The sequence below is a fragment of the Chelonoidis abingdonii genome, chromosome 11 (assembly GCF_003597395.2).
Source record: "Chelonoidis abingdonii isolate Lonesome George chromosome 11, CheloAbing_2.0, whole genome shotgun sequence".
In the NCBI taxonomy this organism is placed as follows: domain Eukaryota; kingdom Metazoa; phylum Chordata; order Testudines; family Testudinidae; genus Chelonoidis; species Chelonoidis abingdonii.
In genome coordinates this window covers 54,124,842-54,144,089 of record NC_133779.1, presented here as the reverse complement: position 1 = coordinate 54,144,089, position 19,248 = coordinate 54,124,842, and the positions used below count along the sequence as shown (strand labels likewise).

Genomic DNA, 19,248 nt, shown 5'->3' with positions numbered 1-19,248 from the left:
AATGCCTGCAGGAGCATAAACAACAGGCTCCACTGGGATCCACTGGGGAAGGGAGGGTGGAGGAGGAATGGGGCCCACGGATGGGGAGCCGTCTCCTGGGGGAGGGCCACGAGACCAGGCTGGACTGGCCCCTATGGAAGGACCACATGGCATGGCCTGACCTGGGCCGTCCCTTTGCAGGAGCCTAGGCCTGTCGCTGACTCTCCTCTCCCCGCAGCAGCTTGCCTGTGGGTGCCTGGGGGCCAGGAGCTGCCATGCTCAGCCCCTCTGATAGGGAGAGCAGCAGCAGCAGCAGCAGCAGCCCCAGCGTGCTGAGCCTCGGGGCTGGGAGCAGGGAAGACTGGGAACCAGAGGGAGAGGAGAAAATCTGTGCCGTGTGCGGCGACCGAGCTACCGGCTACCACTTCCATGTCATGACCTGCGAGGGCTGCAAGGGCTTCTTCAGGTGAGAGCCCCCCTGGCGCCATCGTCCTGCCAACCTCCAACCCCTGTCCTGGGCCTTTCCACCCCATGGGGCTGGCAAGGGTAAATGCTGCCTCCTATTGCCGCTGCGCAGGCAGGGCACTGCCCTGGGTCACACCCAACACCCCTCAGAACAGGGAGGGTTGGGGGGGGTTGTGTACTCGTGGGGGGGGGTGCACAGGGTATGTGTAGTGTGTAATGGTATTCTTATGTGCTTGTGTGGGGGGAGATGTGCAATGAGATGTGCATGCGTGGAGGGTTTTGACCAATATTGCAACTGCATGCAGCATCTCAGGGGACCGTGCTGTATGCAGTTTATGAATGGTTGCTGTAGCTTTGTGCCCAGGGATTGGAGCAGCTCCATGGGGGAAGGTTACCCAGGAACTAAAAATAGCGGTGGGGGGAGGTGATTCCTACAGCCCCGCGACTGTAAACAGCTCTGGAGAGGTACCTCCCTGGGGTGGTTTGCAGAGACTGGTTTAGGCCAGGGCAGTCACAGAGGACAAAGGAAGAAGGTGCTTTGTAAAGGCTGTTTCGGGTCTGAACCTTGCTGAAAGGTTGGAAAGGCAGCTGGGCCAAGCCTATCTGGTTAGCAGGGCCGTCCTTAACCATAGGCAGAACAGGCAGCCGCCTAGGGCACCACTAGGTCTCAGGGCACTGCTCTGCTGGGAGCCCGGACAGATGGGAAGCAGTGGAGCATGTAAGAGCAGGGCTGCTGGGTCCTACAGAAAGATGAATGCAGCACAGTCTGAGGGAGGGGATTGGCTGCTGGGGTCTCTGGGAAGGGGTGGGGGAAGGAACACCTGCAGGGTGATCAGATGTCCCGATTTTATAGGGCAGTCCAATTTTTGGGTCTTTTTCTTATATAGGCTCCTATTCCCCCCACCCCTGTCCCGATTTTTCAATTTGCTGTCTGGTCACCCTAGGTGGGGAGTAAATTGTACTATATAAGACAAAGCCCCAAATATCAGGACGGGCCCCTATAAAATCAGGACATCTGGATCTTTGGTCACCCTAGCTGGGAGCGCGTCCTCTCTCCCCGGGCTGGGCAGCGTTCCATCTCATCCAGGGGAGAGCTGCACAGGGCAGATGAGCTGCTGTGGCTAACATAGGGTGCCCCTCCTGAGATCAAGATGCTGTGCTAACTTCACCAGGGGTCTTTGGGCTGGCGGTTGGTGCCCATTCTGGCTGGGATCAAGAAAACTGAGGTTTGCTGCTAGCTGTTGCCACTCTGCACCCCAAGAGGTGGATTTTGGGGTCCTGCCAGTTTTCCACCTTATCTCCTCCTCTACTGCAGCTGTTGGACCAGCAGTGGGGGGTGAGCCAAGCATGAAGCAGTACTGCGTTGCCATTTAGATTGTCATTTCTAATAAACTTTGTTCGCTAAAAATGCTTGCTAACAATCCTGAATTCAATTCAATATTAAAAGAAAAAAATCAATCTTTTAGCCAAAAATCAGAAAATTAATTGTTGTTGAAATTATTTGTGACAAGATGGTATGGGGAAGGGAGTGGGCCAGTTTTCATCAGAGAAGAAACAAAAAATGTTGACTGACTTTCCTATAGGCCCTGTTACTAAATAGAGTCCTCAACAACTTAATAATGCTCATCTCCTTACTAGTGTAATAGATGAGCAGGGGTCGGCACCCTACGGCACATGTGCCAAGGTGGCGACGAGCTGATTTTTGATGGCATGCAGCAGTGGGCTGAGAACGGGTCTCAGCCTGCCACTGCTCTGGGTTCCGGTTGCTGCCCCATTGCCACTCTGGAGTCCATGGCCACCGGCCCCACTCAGTACCGCACTGCTGGCCTGGGGACCCCCAAGGAACGCCCAGGCTGGCAGCAGACTGAGCAGGCCGGGCTGAATACCCTGGCCTGAGCCACTCAACCCGCTGTCAGCCTGGTGGTTCCATTCACTCAGCTGGTAGGGGACTGAGCAGGACTAAATTTCAACAAAATAGGGAAATAGGAACTAATGACAAGTGCAAGAATCTAAGTGGTCCCCAAAGTCTGCACCAACGAACCTAAGTGACGAGCAGTGGACAATCCAACCGGAAATTCGGGCGGGCATCTTGGCGAGTGACGCCTTTCTGATAATGGCTGATCATACGGCTGGCAGGGCATGTCAATCCAGAGACATTGCCGCCAAAATGCCGAAATTTCAGTGGCATTTTTGGCGGATGCTTGTGCTGGCCAGTAACAGCAGGTGCAGGCTGAGAGGCCTGAGAATGGCACTGCGCAGCACTTGCGTTGTGGACCCCTGACCTAGAAGCCTCCCTGAAGCTCATTTTTGATTTAAATAGACTTGAACTGTATGAAGAATTGAGTACACTGTCTTCAATGTTGCCACATGCAAAATCGATGATGGAACATTGTACAGTTTAACTTCATACCAGCCAAACTTGTTGACATATATCCTAATGTGTACATTGCCAACTCGTATTCTACTGACAATTCTGTAAGAGTGGCATCACAGGAGAAACGGAGTTTCTCAGAACTAAAGCTCATTAAAACTATCTTCACTCTACATGGAGTCAGGAACACTTGACTGGTCTTGCTATTCTTGCAATCAAACAAGACATCACTTTGTCTTTGTCATACAATGACATTCTTCCTGATTTTTGCAGACAAAAAAGCCAGAACGATTGCTTTTAATTAAAAACAAATCCTTGTTTCAATACCTCTTCATAGAAATTTCCAATAAAATGTTGACAAATTAAAAAAATTATATTATTTGCATCATTCTGTCAAATCAGAATTTTTTCCATAGTGCTGCTTCTTTAGTGCTAGTCCATCAGCGTTACGGTGGCTTCATTAAGTTAAACTGGTTTTAATAACATGCATGTGGCAAGTTTTCCAATAGTGTAAGCTTATGTTTGTATTGCTAAGAGCAAGACAGGCCCAGGGGCACCAGTTTAATAATTCCACCTAGGGCACCATAAATCCTAAGGACGGCCCTGCTGGTTAGTGCATGTGCACAGCTCTTTCTCACCGTTACCCTTCCTCTGGGATGCTTTTGTCCTTCAGATACATGTGCTCTGCTGGGGAAAGGCTGGGGGGTCACTGGTAACACTGTCTTTGGAGAGAAAGCATGATGCAGGTGCTGTCTTGCTGGGGATGTCACAGTGTAAGGCAGGGGGCTGCAGTCTTAAAGCGCTGCTCAGGAAGGAGTGAGACGGGTCTCGGGCCACGTGAGGTGATGGCTGGGAGCTGGAAGCCTCAAGAAGGTGCCCTCGAGGGGCCACAGAGGGGGAATACAGGTGCAGTTAACCTCAACTGTGACAGGGTGAAGTGTGCAAGGTGCATGTGTAAACTGGTGTGTCTATAAGGGATGTGTGAGTAGGTTGTGGATGTGCATATTCGGGGTGCGCATTGGGATGTCTATGTGGGTGTGTATAGGGTGTGTCTGTGCAGGGGAATATATGAGGGGAGTGTGCATTGGGATGTGGGGTATCCATATACTGGAGTGTGCAGGAGTGTGTTATGCACTGGCGTGTGTATATCGGGAGCGCGCATTGGGATGTATATGTGGATGTGTACACAGGTATGCATATGCATTGGGGGGGCATGTGTGCATAGCATGTCTGTGTGTTGGGATGGGGGGGGTGCAGTGTGTGTGTGCACACAGGCAATGCCCTGGCTCAGTGGCTGTTGTGTCCGGCCCTCATGGCAGCTGCCCTGTGGCTGTGCCGTCCTGTGGCTCAGAGCCGGTCACGTGCTCGTCTTCACGAGCGTTTGCTGCTGCCGACCCCAGGTTTATCTCAGCTGATGCCCAGGCGAGTACAGCCGTGGCAGTGACGCAGGGTGCGGCTGTGATGCTCTGCCAGGCGCGACTCCCACCCCCGAGTTTCAGGGAGCTGGAGCTAAAATCCCTCTTGATTCAGGACCAGCCAGGCGAGGTGCCCAAGTCTTCACACTAAACTGGGGGCCTCACCTGTTGGCTCCTGCAGCTGCCAGCCTGAGACACGTGCCAGGCCTGATGGGCAGCAGCATCCCTGCACAGCTAACCAGGGTAACTCCCCGCTGCACAGTACTGCCAGGACCTGACACCCACACAGCACTCCCTACTGCGCCTCCACCCTGCAGCACAGTGCCAGCCTGGGGCACTGGAGCCATCGCTGGCTGTGCAGGGCGAGTGCCCCTTCTGTTCCCTGCAGCACCGTGCTCCCAGTGCCATGCTGAGCTACTTGCACCACTTCCTGCAGCATGCTGCACATTCCTTTGGGGTCTCCCATCCCTCTGCCCCAGAGTGACTCTGTTTCATTGTGAGGCTTATTCTCAGAGAAAGGTGTTGGGGTTTCAGGGCTTTGGGGCATTTTTAATGCTTGTGGCTTCTCCTCCATGCAGGGAAGAAACAGTTCTAGACACCCTGGTTCAGCCAGATGGGCTTGTCCTGGGCATTGCAACTGACCGGGACAACCAATGCCTGAGATGGCTACTGGGGGCAGGGCCCAAAGCCTCTTCACCATGGCTTCTTGCAGCTCCATTTACCACTCTGTGTGCGTGTGTGTGTGCGCGCATGCAGGCATAGCCATCTGTCTGTTTGTGTGTGCTGGAATAACCATCTGTGTGTGTGACAGCAAGCATAGGAGGTGTGGGCCTACCCATCTGCATAGGGGGCAGATCTCAGGGAGGGGGCAGAGAGTTGGCACAGCCCAACATGTTGGCATGTTACATGTCTGTGTTGCTCAGTGCCTGGGCCACCCCCCCACCCACCCCCGCCCAGGCACACAGACATGGTGGCCCTGCGCCAGGGGAAGCGTAGCTGGGACAGTTTGGTGAAGAGGAAGTCAGAAGCCAGCTTCCCCAGCTCTATCCCACAATGCAGTGCCTCGCAGCTGGAAATGACCCAGAAGCCCCTACTCCGAGCAAGGGTGCTGGGCATTGGGTTGGGCATCCCTGTGCCTGGATGCAGGCTGTGCTGTGCCTGGGAGGGATGCAATGCTGCATGGAGCAGGGTGGGGATGAAGCCGGCAGAAGGCTGGGAGGGGAGGGCAGGTTGCTGAGGAGTGCCGGGGCAGCCTGCCGGAGTTGCTCTGCGCCTTGCAGTGCCAGGTTCCAATCGGTCACTCACTTGGGGCTCTCACTGTGGGGGAAGGAGGGCTCTCTGACCCTTTCCCAAGGCAGGGGGAGTGTCTCCTGCCCCCCAAACCCTACCCCTCTTTTGCAGGCGGTCGATCAGCAAGGGTGTGTGCTTCACCTGCCCCTTCACCCGCAACTGCACCGTCACCAAAGCCAAGCGCCGGCAGTGCCAAGCCTGCCGCCTCCAGAAGTGCCTGGCCGTGGGCATGAGGAAGGACAGTAAGTAAGGGCTTGGCTCCCCACCCTCCTGCGCTGGTATCTGGTCCTGGGGAGGTTGGCAGGGGAAGCGCAAGGTCTGCTCTCCCCAGGACATCGGCACTCAGGGACTATCTGTGCTGCAGCCTTGTCGGCCTGGGGGGTGCTCCTCACTGGGCTCAGGCACTTTCTGTTGATGAACTCCCCAGCAGGGGGGATGCCAGGCTACAGGGGTGCAGGGTCAGTGTTGTGTGGGGATCCCAGCTGGTAGGGCGCTGGGCTGGCCTGGTTCCATGCAGGGGGTCCCAGCTGGCAGGGCGCTGGGCTGGGCTGGTGCCATGCAGGGGGTCCCGGCTGGCAGGGCGCTGGGCTGGGCTGGTGCCATGCAGGGGGTCCCGGCTGGCAGGGCGCTGGGCTGGGCTGGTGCCATGCAGAAGGTCCCGGCTGGCAGGGGGCCGGGGTGGTGCCATGCAGGGGATCCCGGCTGGCAGGGCCCTGGGCTGGGCTGGTGCTGGTGCCGTGCAGGGGGTCCCGGCTGGCAGGGCCCTGGGTTGGTGCCGTGCAGGGAGTCTCGGCTGGCAGGGCCTTGGACTGGTGCCGTGCAGGGGGTCCCGGCTGGCAGGGCGCTGGGCTGGGCTGGTGCCGTCAGGGGGTCTCGGCTGGCAGGGCCTTGGACTGGTGCCGTGCAGGGGGTCCCGGCTGGCAGGGCGCTGGGCTGGGCTGGTGCCATGCAGGGGGTCTCGCCTGGCAGTACACTGACCTGGCCTGGTGCTGTGCAAGGTGTCCCAGGTCACTGTTGCCTAGTACTCACCCTTTGTTGCCCCCCAGCAGCATCCCTGCTGGTAACAGCAGAGCCACTCAGCCACTCTCTGCTGCATCTGCTCCGTCCCCATCCCTACCAGCACCTGGCAGGGAGGGAGAAGAGGATCAAGCCATCAGCAATGTGGGGGCACGCAGGGGCCTTGGTGTGTCACCCAGAGGAGTAGCCCCTGTGTCGCTGGGTGCTGGGCAGATAACCTGATGGGGGGACTGAGCAGATAGCTCATTGGGGGGCTGTGTGGATAGCTCACTGGGGGGGACTGGGGGCTGTGTGGATAGTCCACTGGGGGGGGCTGCATGGATATCTCGCTGGGAGGGCTGGGCGGATAGCTTGCTGGGGGGGCTGGAGGCTGCATGAATAGCTCCCTGGGGGGGCTGGGAGCTGCCTGGATAGCTCCCTGGGGGGCTGCACGGATAGCTCGCTGGGGGAATTGGGTGCTGCATGGATAGCTCGCTGGGGGGCTGCATGGATAGCTCGCTGGGGGAATTGGGTGCTGCATGGATAGCTCGCTGGGGGGCTGCATGGATAGCTCTCTGGCCTGCTTTGTGCTTCTCCTGTGGAGCAGCCAAGGTCTCTGATTTGCAGCGAGTATTCGCTATCCACTAATGGCTCTGGAGAGTCTGCCTGCCCGGCCCCAAGCCCCCGACCCATGCAGCCCCAGCTCAGAGAAGGTGGCTGGTGCCCCTGATGTGTTTAAAGCCACCCTGTCTGGTGGGGGCAGCATTGGTCTCCTGGAGAACTGTCCCGTAGCAGTGGGGGGAGCTCCTGGTGGAAGTGACTCTCCTGTCCTTACTCCGGTCACTCCTGAGCGCCTGGCTAACACAGGCAGCCTGCAAGTGCCAGGAGCACCCAGGTTTGTAAAGCCACAAGGCCATACCCCTTCCTCTGGAACTCACAGCGCCCCGGCATGCTGCAGTTTAAACACATCAGGGGCACCTGCTGAGAGCTGGAACCCAGGAGTCTGGACTCCCAGGCACCTGCTCTGCCCACTAGACCCCTCTCCATCCCAGAGCCAGCAAGAGAACCCTGGCAGCCTAGTTTCAGCCTCGCTTTTTACCCACTAGACTCCTGTCCTTTTCTGGCTGACAGCAGGGGCTGGTTGGGGTTTCTTCCTGGCTCTAGGATGAACCCAGGAGTCCTGACTCAGCCCTGCTCCTCCACCACTCTCCCCTCTATACCCCTCTCCAGCCCAGAGCTGGGATTAGAACGCAGGAGCCCTGGCTCCCAGTCCCTGCTCTCCCACTAGGCCCCACTCCCTCCAGCTGGTTTAGTCATGGACCAAAGGCAGATAGTGGAGCCCATGGCCAGGGCAGCGCCATATGGAGCTCCTCAGGCTCTCAGGTGGGGCTGAGGGAGAGGAAGCTGGGAGGTGTCTGTCAGCGTGGGCCTGGGGAGCTGTTGCTGGGGCCAAACCCCTCACCCCTGCCTCGTGGGCTGGCAGTGATCATGTCAGAGGAGGCTCTGCAGATGCGCCGGGTCCTGCGGAAGAGGAAGCAGCAGGAGCGGGAGCCGGCGGGGGAGCCAGCAGAGCTGACAGAGGAGCAGGAGCAGATCATCAGTATCCTCCTCGAGGCCCACAAGAGGCACTTTGACTCTGGCTTCTCCCAGTTTGCGCATTGCCGGGTAAGAGCCCCAACCGCAGCACCCCCTGCAGGCACTGGGGCAGCCACTACCCCCCGAGCCACACCCCCACTGGAACCAGCCCCCCCGTACACCAACCCAGCTCATCCCAGCCATCCTCCTCCTTGCAGGCACTGAGGCAGCCACTGCTCCCCGAGCCACCCCCCACTGGAGACCGAAGCCAACCCATACACAACCAGCTATCCCAGCCATCCTCGACCACTTCACAAGGCACTGGGGCAGCCCACTGCCGCCTCGAGCCACACTCCTCACTGAACCACCCCCCAGTATAACACCAGCTCATCCAGCCATCCTCCCCACTCACAGGCATTGGGGCAGCACTGCACTCGAGCGCACACCCCTGCTGATACCAGCCCCCCCATACACCAACCCAGCTCAGCCCAGCCATCTCCTCCTTGCAGGCACTGAGGCCTTTCATGCGCCACTGCTCCCCATAGCCACATTCCCACTGGACGCAGCCCATACACCAGCCCCACGACATCATGCCCAGCCATTCTCTCTTAGCGTCACAGGCACTCGGGGCAGCCGCCCCGAGCCACACCCCCACTGGAACAGCCGGTCCCTCCATACACGCCGAGAGCGCACCAGCTCATCTCAGCTCATCCGCCACTCCAAACAGAAGCAACACTGGGAAGCACGAACCACTGCTCACCCATGCAGCCATCATGCCCCACTGAGAACCAGTTCCCCCACATACACCACCCAGCTCTATCCCAGATCCTACTCATCCTTGCAACCCACTATGAGGCACAGCCACTGCCTCGCCCGCGCACACCCACTAACCACTTGGAACCAGCCCCCATCACCATCCATCTCATCCATCCAGCCATCCTCCTTCGCAGGCCTGGGACAGCCACTGGTCCCCCGAGCCACACCCTACGACTGGAACCAGCCCCCATTACACAACCCAGCTCATCCCAGCATCCTCCTCCTTGCAGGCACGAGGCAGCACACTGCTCCCCGAGCCACACCCCACTGGAACCAGCCCCCCATACTAGCCACCCAGCTCATCCACATGCCATCTCCTCTTGCAGGCACTACGGACCCTGACTGCCCTCGGCACGCCCTGCTTGGAACCATGACCAGCCCTTACACCAACCGCAGCTCCCCAACCCACTGCGTGGCACCTAGGACCATGAGACACCACATCGCTGCTGCGACCAGTCCACACTGATTCAGGACTCTGAGACCCGCCTCTTGCCCTAGCCAGCGTAGCCATGGACCTAGAAGTGGGCGAGGTGAGGCTGTATTCACCCTTTCCACCTCCCCTTGCTGCGAGATTGGTCTGAAGGAAGCAAACAACTTGGGGCGAACAGCTGCCATTGGCCATCTGGAGATCCCCTACATGCTGCGGATTCCTGCATTCCCTGGGGATCAGGCTGCGTTCTCGGGACCACATCTGCAGGGTGAAGTTCTCACCACCTGTGAGGGTCCTTGATCTTTCTCGCCAGGTAGGGAAGCCCCCTGCCCCCCTACTCGATCCTTCAGACCCGCTCCACCCTCGCTCCACACCCACATCCTATCTCCCTATTCCCTCCCTCCTGCCCGGGCCAGCCACCTCTCCCTAGCTACCTGCCCACCCTATCCTCCCTCCTCTCTGCTCGCACCCCATTCTCTCCTGCCCCCACCCTCCTCCTCCCCTCTGCTCATCCTCCCCCTCCCTCCTGCCCCCAGCCACCTCTCCCCTAGTCTCTGCCCCACCCTATCCGCCTCTCTGCTCCACCCATCCCCTCCTGCCCCCAGCCCTCTCCTCCCTCCGCTCGCTCCATCCCTCCCCTCCCTTATTCCTCCACCCCCCTGCCCCAACCACCTCTCCCCTAGTATCTACGCCCACCGTATCCCTCTCTGGGCTCCACCCCCTCCCTCCTGCCTCCCCAGTGACTTTGCCCCATCTTACTCCTCTTCCTTGCCAGTTGCTACCACCCCCTCACTACCTCTTCCCCTCCTCCTGCCCCCAGCCTCCTCTCGCACAGTCGTTCTGCCACCCATCCCTCTCTCCGCCCCAGCCTCCCTCGCCCACCCTCCTTCCTGCCCCTAGCCCACCTGCTGCCCCCACGCTTTCCTGCCCCCTCAGCCCATCTCCCTCCCCTCTGCCCAACACCTTCCTTGCCTCCAGCTCCCTCATCTCCTCCCCACCACCCCACTCCATCCCTCCCTCCTGTCCACATCCCCTACCACTACCCCATCCCAGCCAGGGGAGGGCTCAGGCTGCCCTGGGCAGAGCCTGCCTGCAATTCCTGTGGGAAGGGAAGATGAACAGAGATAGGGCCTGGGCTGCTCTGATCCCAGCAGGGCTCCCAACCCGGCTGGAGCTGCCACGCATCTGCACCGTCCTTGCTCCAGCCCAACTGCGCCTGCATCTGCAGCGTCTGTACTTGCGGATCCTGGACATGCAGTTCTGACTCCCTAGGTCCCAGCTCAGCCCTGAGGGAGGCCTCGGCAGAGGACCCTCAGCCACTCTGTGGAAGTGGCGTTAGGGTTTGTAAACAAGGGCAGCTCTAGGCACCAGCAAAGCAAGCACCTGCTTGGGGCAGTCATTTGCAGGGGCGCAGAGATCCAGCAGGGAAGCTGAGAACCGACAAGGGGCTCTGGGAGCTGTAGTTCCTTGGTTAGCTCCCTGCCTATAGAGCCAGCCCTGGAGCAGGGAAAGAACTACATTTCCCAGCATTCCCTTGGCCACCACCAGCTGGAAAGGAAGGGAGCGAGTTAGCAGTGCCCCAGGGCTGCGGGGGAAGGAGGGTGCAGGTGGTGGGTGGGAGAGCCCAGGGCTGGGGTGGGGGAAGGCACTGGTGTGGGGGAAAGGGGGAAGCCCAGCGCTGGGGTGGCAGGGGGTGTGGGTGAGGGGGAGAGCCCAGGGCTGAGGCAGCAGCGGAGTGTGAGGGGGAGCCCAGGGCTGAGGCGGGGGCAGCCGAATTTTTTTTTTTTGCTTGGGGCAGCAAAAAAACCTAGAGCATAAACCATGGCGTATGCGGGGCTGCACCCCGCCGGGGTGTGGGAATTGGGGCAGGTGTACCCAGCAGTCCAAGGCTCAGCTGTATTGCAGGGCAGTGCACCAGGGGCTCACCACGCCCCAGAACCAGCCGCCTCTCCACAGGGCCAGGGCCACTGACAGCAGCAGCATTAAGTTTCTGACTGGGGCCTCTGTCTCCCCAGCCCCCGGTGCGATTGTACATCCACAGCCTGAGCCCTCAGAACCCCCAGGAGCCCAGGGTCCCCCATGTCCTGGAGGGGCTCTCCCAGCCTGAGGAGGGCGGCCCTCTGGCCCCCTTGCAGAGCCTGCCAGGGGACATGCTGCCTGACATCTTCTCCATGCTGCCCCACTTTGCTGACCTCAGCACCGTCCTCATCCAGCAAGTGATCAAATTCGCCAAGGAGATCCCAGCCTTCAGGTCAGCATGGCTGGGCTCCCGCACGCCGGGGAGCTGGGTGGGCTTGGGGGGCAACTGAGGGCAGGTGGCTCAAACTGCCTGGCTGGAGGGGGAGTGGGAAACGGGAGCTGAAACCCTGAGCGTGACAGGCCTAACTCAGCACAGCTAGCACCTGCTTTACCCCACTCCTACCCTCCGCACCTCCGATAGCCCCACCTTGCTGCATCCCTCCTGTACCCCTCAGCCCTGCCCTGCCGCATCCCTGCTCCCCCACCCCCTCAGCCCTGCCCTGCTGCATCCCTCCTGCACCCCACCCCGCTCAGCCCTGCTCTGCCGCATCCATACGGCACCTGCTACCTACAGCGCTGGGCCCGCCACCGCATCCTCCCTGTCCCTCCTCTCCCCCCTCAGCCTGCCGCATCCCTACTCTCCACCCCCTCAGCCGCTCGCCCTGCTGCTATTCATGGCTTCCACCCCCCACCTCCAAGTCCCTAACGTCCTCTGGCTCATCCCTGAAGTCCCCAGTCCCTGCTCCCCCTGTACCCCAGTGTACCCCCACCCCCCTGAAGCCTGCTAAGCCCAGTCCCCGCAGGGTCCCTCCCCGACCCCATTTTGCACATGGCCTATGGCCCTGGGCTGCTCTGTGCAGCTGCTCCCGGCCTGCTCTCATGCTGTCTCTCCTGCTCTCTCCGGGAAGGAGTTTGCCGATCGATGACCAGATCTCGCTTCTCAAAGGCGCCACTTTGGAGATCTGCCAGATTCAGTTCAACACAGTCTTCAATGAGGAGACCAAGGCCTGGGAGTGCGGCCAGCACTGCTACACCATCCAAGATGGCGCCCTGGGTAAGTCCCTCTGGCGCAAGGGGCTGGCCCAACTCCCCCACGTTCTCTCTACTTCTAGCCCCCGATGTCCCCCCACAGAGGCTCCCACAGCCCGGACTAGGGGAGTCCTGGAAGGGAACATGGGTTGCCCTGCCCAGAATCCCCTGACAAGAACAGTGGCTTCTCCTGCGCCCCGTCGCAGCGCTATGCCCTTGTCCAGGGCCGGCTCCGGGCCACAGTGCACCAAGTGCGTGCTTGGGGCGCCACGCCGTGGGGGGCACTCTGCTGGTTGCCGGGAGGGCGGCAGGCGGCTCTGGTGGACCTCCCGCAGGCGTGCCTACGGATGCTTCACCAGAGCTGACCGGACCCCCTGCAGGCAAGCCTGCGGGAGGTCCACTGGAGCCACAGGACCGGCGAGCGGCAGAGCGCCCCCCCACGGCATGCCGCCGTGCTTGGGGCGGAAAAATTGCTAGAGCCGGCTCTGCCCTTGCCTATGGGGAACCCACCCCCAGGCTGGCAGGAGGGGCTGGAATAGTGACTGACACAGCTACAGCCCTGCACCGCACAGCGCCAAGCAGTGATTGAGCACCGACACTGTGGGAATGCTAGACGTGCAGCCCCCGAGGACTTCGCTGCCGCAGGACATACGTGGCACAGGATCGCTGCCCGCTGCGACATGGGTGAGATCAGGTGGTCCGAGTATGTTTCCCAGGGCAGGGCCAGGCTAGGAGCCCTGGGGCCCGTCTCCCAGGCAGAGGTGGCAGAGCCACGTCCTAGCAGCCCAGCCACACTCAGTCTTGGTGTGCTGTGAGATGCCTGCTTCTCTCTGTGCTTCCCGAGGCTGCAGTTCCCGAGGAGCTGGGCCTTCCCCACCCTGTCCTGTCCTGCAGTGCAATGTACCTCTCCTAGCCACCCCCCGCCCCGACTTCCCTGGGCCCTGGCATGCTGGCAGCTGAGCTCGGAGCCGTGGCCCCACTGGGGAGCCTTGGGCCAGCCAGTGCAGTTCCCCATCACCCCTCATCTCTGTCTCCAGCTGGGTTCCAGCAGATCTACCTGGAGCCACTGCTCAAGTTCCACATCAGTCTGAGGAAGCTGAGGCTGCACGAGGCCGAGTATGTCCTGCTGCTGGCCATCGCCCTGTTCTCGCCTGGTGAGCCCTCCCCCAGTCCCCACCACGGGCTCCAAGGCGCCCCCCTAACCTTGCCACCACGATGGGCACTGAGCTCCCCCAGCCCCAACCATGGGCTCGGAGGCCCCTCCCAACCTGGCAACCATGATGGGCACTGAGCCCCCCCATCCCCCTCAGGCTCCAAGCTGCCCCGCAACTTGCCCCACACACCCGGCCCACACCACGGGCTCTGAGCTTCCCCAAACCTGGTCCCCACCATGGGCACTGAGCTCCCCTGCCCGGTCCCCACCATGGGCACTGAGCTCCCCCACCCGGCCCCCACCATGGGCACCGAGCACCTTCCCAGTCTGAAGGGCTCAGAGCCCCCCCAGCCTTTACTACAGATACTGAGCTCCTACCCAGCCCCAAAACAGGCACTGAGTCCCATATCCAGCCTCCCATCCTGCTCCTCCTATGGGCACTAACAAGGTGGGGTGCCGAGCCCCCTGCCCAGCCCTCCCGCTCTGCACCACCCCAGTGGGACAGTGTGATGGCACATAAGGGCATATCCATGGCCCCATCATTTGACCAGTGGAAGTCACTGTGCCTGTGAGCAGGGAGTGGGCACTGAGCCCCCCCAACCCCAGGGCTTGTACTGTCTGCACAACAGGGTAATTCCCGCCCCTGGGCTTCCTGCACTGAGCCCCCCACATACACACAGGTGCCCCTGACCCCAGGATACATGGCCCCTGCTCTGCCTGCACACTCATGCCCGGGCTGCCTTCCCCCAGACCACCCTGGCATCACCCAGCGCCACACCATCGACCAGCTGCAGGAGAAGATGGCTCTCACGCTGAAGAGCTACATTGACCAATGGCACCCGCTGCCCGAAGGCAGGTGAGCAAGGGACCTCCTGTCCTGGGTCCACAGGCTGGGTGCCACGTCCTTACTTTTTACCAGTCCTTGGAGGTGCCAGTCAGTGTGCCAGACCCCCCAGGGGCCATGTGTCTCCACAAGGGCGGGCCACGTGGCCTCTCCGCCTCTGAGACTGAGCCCCAGGCTCCCTACTCCACCCTGTGAGCTCTGCCCAGCTGAGCCAGGCTCCTGGGCAGAGACGTTCACCTCTTCCTCAGGGAGCTGGCACCTCAACAACACTCGGAGCCTCTCCCAGCCAAAGCAGGTTTACTGGTACCCTGGAGCATGGAACGGGGAGGCCTTAGGTAGTCCAGAGCAACCCAGGGGAAGAGACAGGCCACGTGGGCCAACGTCAGGCTCCGCTCCCTGTGCCTGTGTGTGACCCCGGGCCCAGTTCTTCTTCCCAGCCACCTCCAGCTGTCTCCCCGATTGTCTTCCTGCTGAGTTCACGCCTCCAGCGCCTGCTGGGAGCCACCCACTGACAATGGCAGGGGTTTCCATTGTCTCTTCAGGGTCCCAGCCAGCCCTTAATTACCCACCTATGTCACCCCAGGCAGCTTCCTCATGGCTCGGGCTCTTTACATGCAGGGCAGAGCAACACCACGCCTGGAGGGAAACTGAGGCACATAGTGGAATTATAAAAATATTACCAAAATTCCCATATTCTTCCCCTCCCGACCCCGCAAGGGCAGGTGAGTGAGAGCCTCTCACTAGCTTGACTAGCAAAGCTGGGGCACGAGGGGGCTCCTGGTGGGAACAGGGCCCAAAGCACTACTATGTCCCAGAGAAGGGCAGGGAGAGCCCTTCCTGGAGCCTAGCCAGGTACCTGGCCCATCTCTGGGATATCTGGGTAGGCTTTATCCTCATGGCTCGGGCTCTTTACATGCAGGGCAGAGCAATTTATGCCCAGGAGAGATCTTCCCACTGTAGGGCTGGTGACTGAGGGATTTGGAGGGCAGATGAGGGGACCCAGGGCCCTGATGCAGGGTCACGTGGCTGAGCTGGGAATTGAACCCAGCTGTCCTGGGGCCCAGCCACGTGCCCCGCCCGCTAGCCCTTGCAGTGTCCTGCTGATGGGGTGGGATCAGAGCGAACTCGTGTGTCCTGGGCTCAGCGGGTGCAGCGAGCAGCCCAGGGAGGGAGGCCAGAGGCAAAGCCTCTGCCCATTGCCTGGATGTCCAGGCTCTCCTGGGAGCTGGGGGCAGCTGGCACCTGCAGGGGTCACACTGATATGTGGGGGCAGCGGAAATTGAGCACTGGCCCATGGGAGCCCTAGCGGGGGCTCCAGGGTGTGGCAAGGCCAGGGGCCCAGGGCCACAGGGACTGATTGTTCAGAGCTCCTGTGTCCTTGGTGCCGTGTTCCCCAGGGACCCGGGACCTGGCAGTGACACCCATTCATTCAGTGGGGTGGGAGGCAGCAGGCAGCCAGAGATGGCCAGGGCCAGGGCAGAGGGTCCCACCGTGCCCTCTGGGGCTAGGGTGCAGAGCTGAGCACTCGGGAGGTCCAGGCAGAGAGGATTGTGGGAACCGTCACTGTGAGGTGGCTGGGTTCACTGCATCGCCGATGGCTCCGGTCTCCCCAAGCGTCTGCACCCCCAGGGGTCTGGCCACGCTACCTTCCCCCCACTCAGCCCAGAGCCCTAGGTCCCAGCAGGCCCCACTGGAGCCGGCCCCTGCTGCCACCCCCCTCCGGGAGCTGTGACCGAGGCTCGAGAAATGGACCCTAAACCATGGAAAAGTCTGTGTGGGCCTGTGTTGCACAGAGATCTGGGGCAGCCCTGGCTTGCTGCCCCCCCCACCCCAAATCTGGGGGAGATGAGGCAGCCCTGGCTTGCCCTCCCCCTCCCCTCCCCCTTGCCCTGAGTCTGGGGGAGCTGAGGCAGGTCCGGCTTGTCCCCTAGTCCTGAAGCTATGGGAGCTTATTCCTGTGCAGTCCCTCGCAAGGTCCTGTCTCTGTGCTCTGAGCTGCTTCAAAGCGCTGGGGGTGGTTCTCATGCCCAGCTCTGGAGGCTCTCTCCTGGGAGTCAGTCCCCCAGCTGCTCCCCCAGGACAGGGAAAACTTTGACCCCTCTGTGATCGCTCACATGTCTCCACACGCAGACACTGCACACCGATGCAGCCACACATCGATGCCCAGCACCCGGAAATCACTCACCCACACACAAACACGCAGCTACTTACACTTGCACTCACAACTTAACACAACTGTACACACACACACACACACATCACAGCCATTTAAGAGTACATCTCCCATGGCCATCTGTGTGCAGCTGCTCACATGACACACCTTGCAATGCACCTACTTGTGTAACCCTCTTGGCAGGTGGAGCCGGCAGCAGCCAGGGCTGGGTTCAATATCTAGGGGTTTCTTTTCAACAACAGAACACAGAACCACCTCAAACCCCCACCCAGTAACACCACCCCATGGGCGCCTCTACTTCCCCACTCACAAGCACAGTGTCTGTGTGTAGAAAAGAAACTTTTAATGACAGGAGGGAAGTCACCTGACATAAATTAGGGAAAATGCCACAAGCAGGATTTATAACCATAAAACTGTCAGCAGGACACCCACCCCAGAGTGTATGGGGCAGAGCCTTTCATCTCATGTCCTTGAGTTCTACAACCAACAGTTCCTTTTCTGTGTCCCCCTCTGCTCCCTCCCCAGACCCACTCACAGGGGTGTTGTCTCTGGTCAGTGAGGACCCAGGGTTCAGAGGTGCATCTTGCTGCTCTGCTATCAGCCTCTTCTGCAAGCTACTCACCTTCTGCTGCCATCTGCCTCTCTGCTGTGACCTCTGTAGGTTAGTCTCTTGGTGATATTTTAGCTCTCAGCAGGCTGGGTAGAAACACTGCTCCACCATAAGGGATGTCTGCTCTTCTTGGGTACGTAAAATAAGTAATGGAGCCTAGTGAGCTCTGTCTTTGAACAGTGAGGAGAAACACCAGACCAGAGACCTTAGGAAGACACCACATCTCCTAGCTAAAACACCTGTCCTCACCCTTCTGACTTTCCCAGGGCTCAGGCCTTCCAGCCCCTGGCTTAGCGAGTTCCTTTCAGCTGAAGATAACAACATGAATAATGACATTTCACTAGGTAACCAACACCAGCCACAGCTGGTCACTTGAAGCTCCACAAACTCTCTGCTGGACACCTATGCACAGTAGGTGTGTTCATGGAAATACAGTTTGCTCCTGAAGTCTTTCCCCCTCCCCAGCTAGCAGTCAGGGGAGGGCTCATTCAGACCCTGCTTACACTTGTGTGCACAAGGCCTTATCACTACTAGCCAGCCCCCGCTCTGCCCCAGCCAGCCAGAGGTTGGTTTGCCTTTGGGCAGCTGGAAGCAAAAGGGCCCTTGTCCAGGGTGTAACTAGGGAAGGAGTGGGCTCAGCCTGGGAGCCCCTCTCCCCAGTGGGGCCCAGCCAGCTCCCACCCAAGGGGCAGCTGCTTAGCCCAAGGGTTTTCAGTCTAGCCTCCTGCCCCTCTGTGTTCCAGCCACATGCACCTCCTGTGAAACAGCCCATTGGGGTGGGGGGATGGGAGTCAGGTCAGGACTCCTGAGCTCTAGTTCCAGCTCTGGAGGGAAGTGGAGTCTAGTGGGTTCATAGCAGAGGGGCTGGGAGTCAGGGCTCCTAGGATCTGTTCCTGACCCTGTGCATAGATAGGTCCCTTCCCCCTCACGTGCCTCAGTTTCCCCATCTCCTACCCAGGCTGTGTGGAATGGAGTCCTTGAGTTGGGGTAAGCTGTTCTTGCTATGGCACAGAGCGACTGCTAGGGCAGGTAGGCGCCATGGCCACAGGTGGGGCTGACACTCAGCTCCTTCTGCCCCAGGCTCCTCTACGCAAAGCTGCTCTTGCTGCTGACCGAGCTGCGGACGCTCAAGGTGGAGAACACACGGCAGATCCTGCACATCCAGGATCTGACTGCCATGACGCCACTGCTCTCCGAGATCATCAGCTAGAGCCTGGAGTCAGGACCTGCTGGCTGGCCCCCCTCGCTGGGGCCAGGATCCCACTGGACCAGGGGCCCCCGGGCTGGGGTGGGTACCCTACTGGACAGGGCCTCCCCTCGCTGGGGCCGGGACCCCACTGGACCAGGCCCCACCTTGCTGGGGCCGGGACCCCACTGGACTGGGCCTCCCCTCGCTGGGGCCGGGACCCCACTGGACCAGGGGCCCCCTGGCTGGGGTGGGTACCCCACTGGACCAGGCCTCCCCTCGCTGGGGCTGGGACCCCACTGAACCAGGCCCCCCTTGCTGGGGCTGGGACCCCGCTGGACTGGGAACCTCCCCCCAGCTGCTTTCCAGGCCCATCTGCTGCCCCCCAGGAGCTCAAGGACTCCTCGGCTGAGCCCTGCAGCCGGACCCAGCTGCCTGATCTTGTTGCTCCTGGCTTGTTGATCCTCTCCCCTCCACTCAGCGAATCCAACCTGCTCTCAGCTCCGGGGGCCTGGGCCGGCTGTGGCTCCGAGGAATCAAAACCAACCCCTTGGCTCAGCTGAGCCCCTGCCCAGGCAGCACCGCTTGTGCAGAGCAGCCCAGGGACACGGCTGAAATGGGCCAGAACCAGCCTGCGTCTGGACCAGATATGAGCCTGATGCTTGAGCCCAGGCAGGCCCAGATGCTGGATGCTGCAGCCAGGCAGGGGTGGGACTGGGCGTGTGGCGATTCGGTTCCACCTGCGGCCTCAGGGGCTCTAGCCCATCTGCCCACCTTGGGCCAGTGTCTGCACCAGAGCCTAGCCAGGCCCAGCGCTGGGAGCAGGAGCACTGGCTATGGCTGAAAGTGAGACACCAGGTGGACAGGGGAGTCACACCCACGAGTGGGGCAGACCCT

At 60.4% G+C, this 19,248-nt stretch overlaps 1 protein-coding gene across 1 annotated transcript; it reads left to right on the top strand.

Annotated features, from left to right (window-relative positions):
* Positions 1 to 213: 213 nt before the first annotated feature.
* NR1I3 (nuclear receptor subfamily 1 group I member 3) lies at positions 214 to 18,468 on the top strand. The gene is made up of 8 exons (XM_032765132.2): positions 214 to 445; positions 5,632 to 5,762; positions 8,000 to 8,181; positions 11,353 to 11,588; positions 12,265 to 12,410; positions 13,423 to 13,539; positions 14,289 to 14,394; positions 18,246 to 18,468. Exons 1-8 carry the CDS (start codon positions 255 to 257, stop codon positions 18,373 to 18,375), a joined length of 1,239 nt encoding a protein of 412 aa, XP_032621023.1. The 5' UTR covers positions 214 to 254; the 3' UTR covers positions 18,376 to 18,468.
* The last annotated feature ends 780 nt before the right edge of the window (positions 18,469 to 19,248 follow it).

Excerpts from the sequence above, each read along its gene's own strand:
- NR1I3 (XM_032765132.2), top strand. The coding sequence starts at position 255 with ATGCTCAGCCCCTCTGATAGGGAGAGCAGCAGCAGCAGCAGCAGCAGC. Across the intron at positions 8,182-11,352 it reads CCCAGTTTGCGCATTGCCGG|CCCCCGGTGCGATTGTACAT; the intron begins GTAAGAGCCCCA and ends CTGTCTCCCCAG. Across the intron at positions 13,540-14,288 it reads CATCGCCCTGTTCTCGCCTG|ACCACCCTGGCATCACCCAG; the intron begins GTGAGCCCTCCC and ends GCCTTCCCCCAG.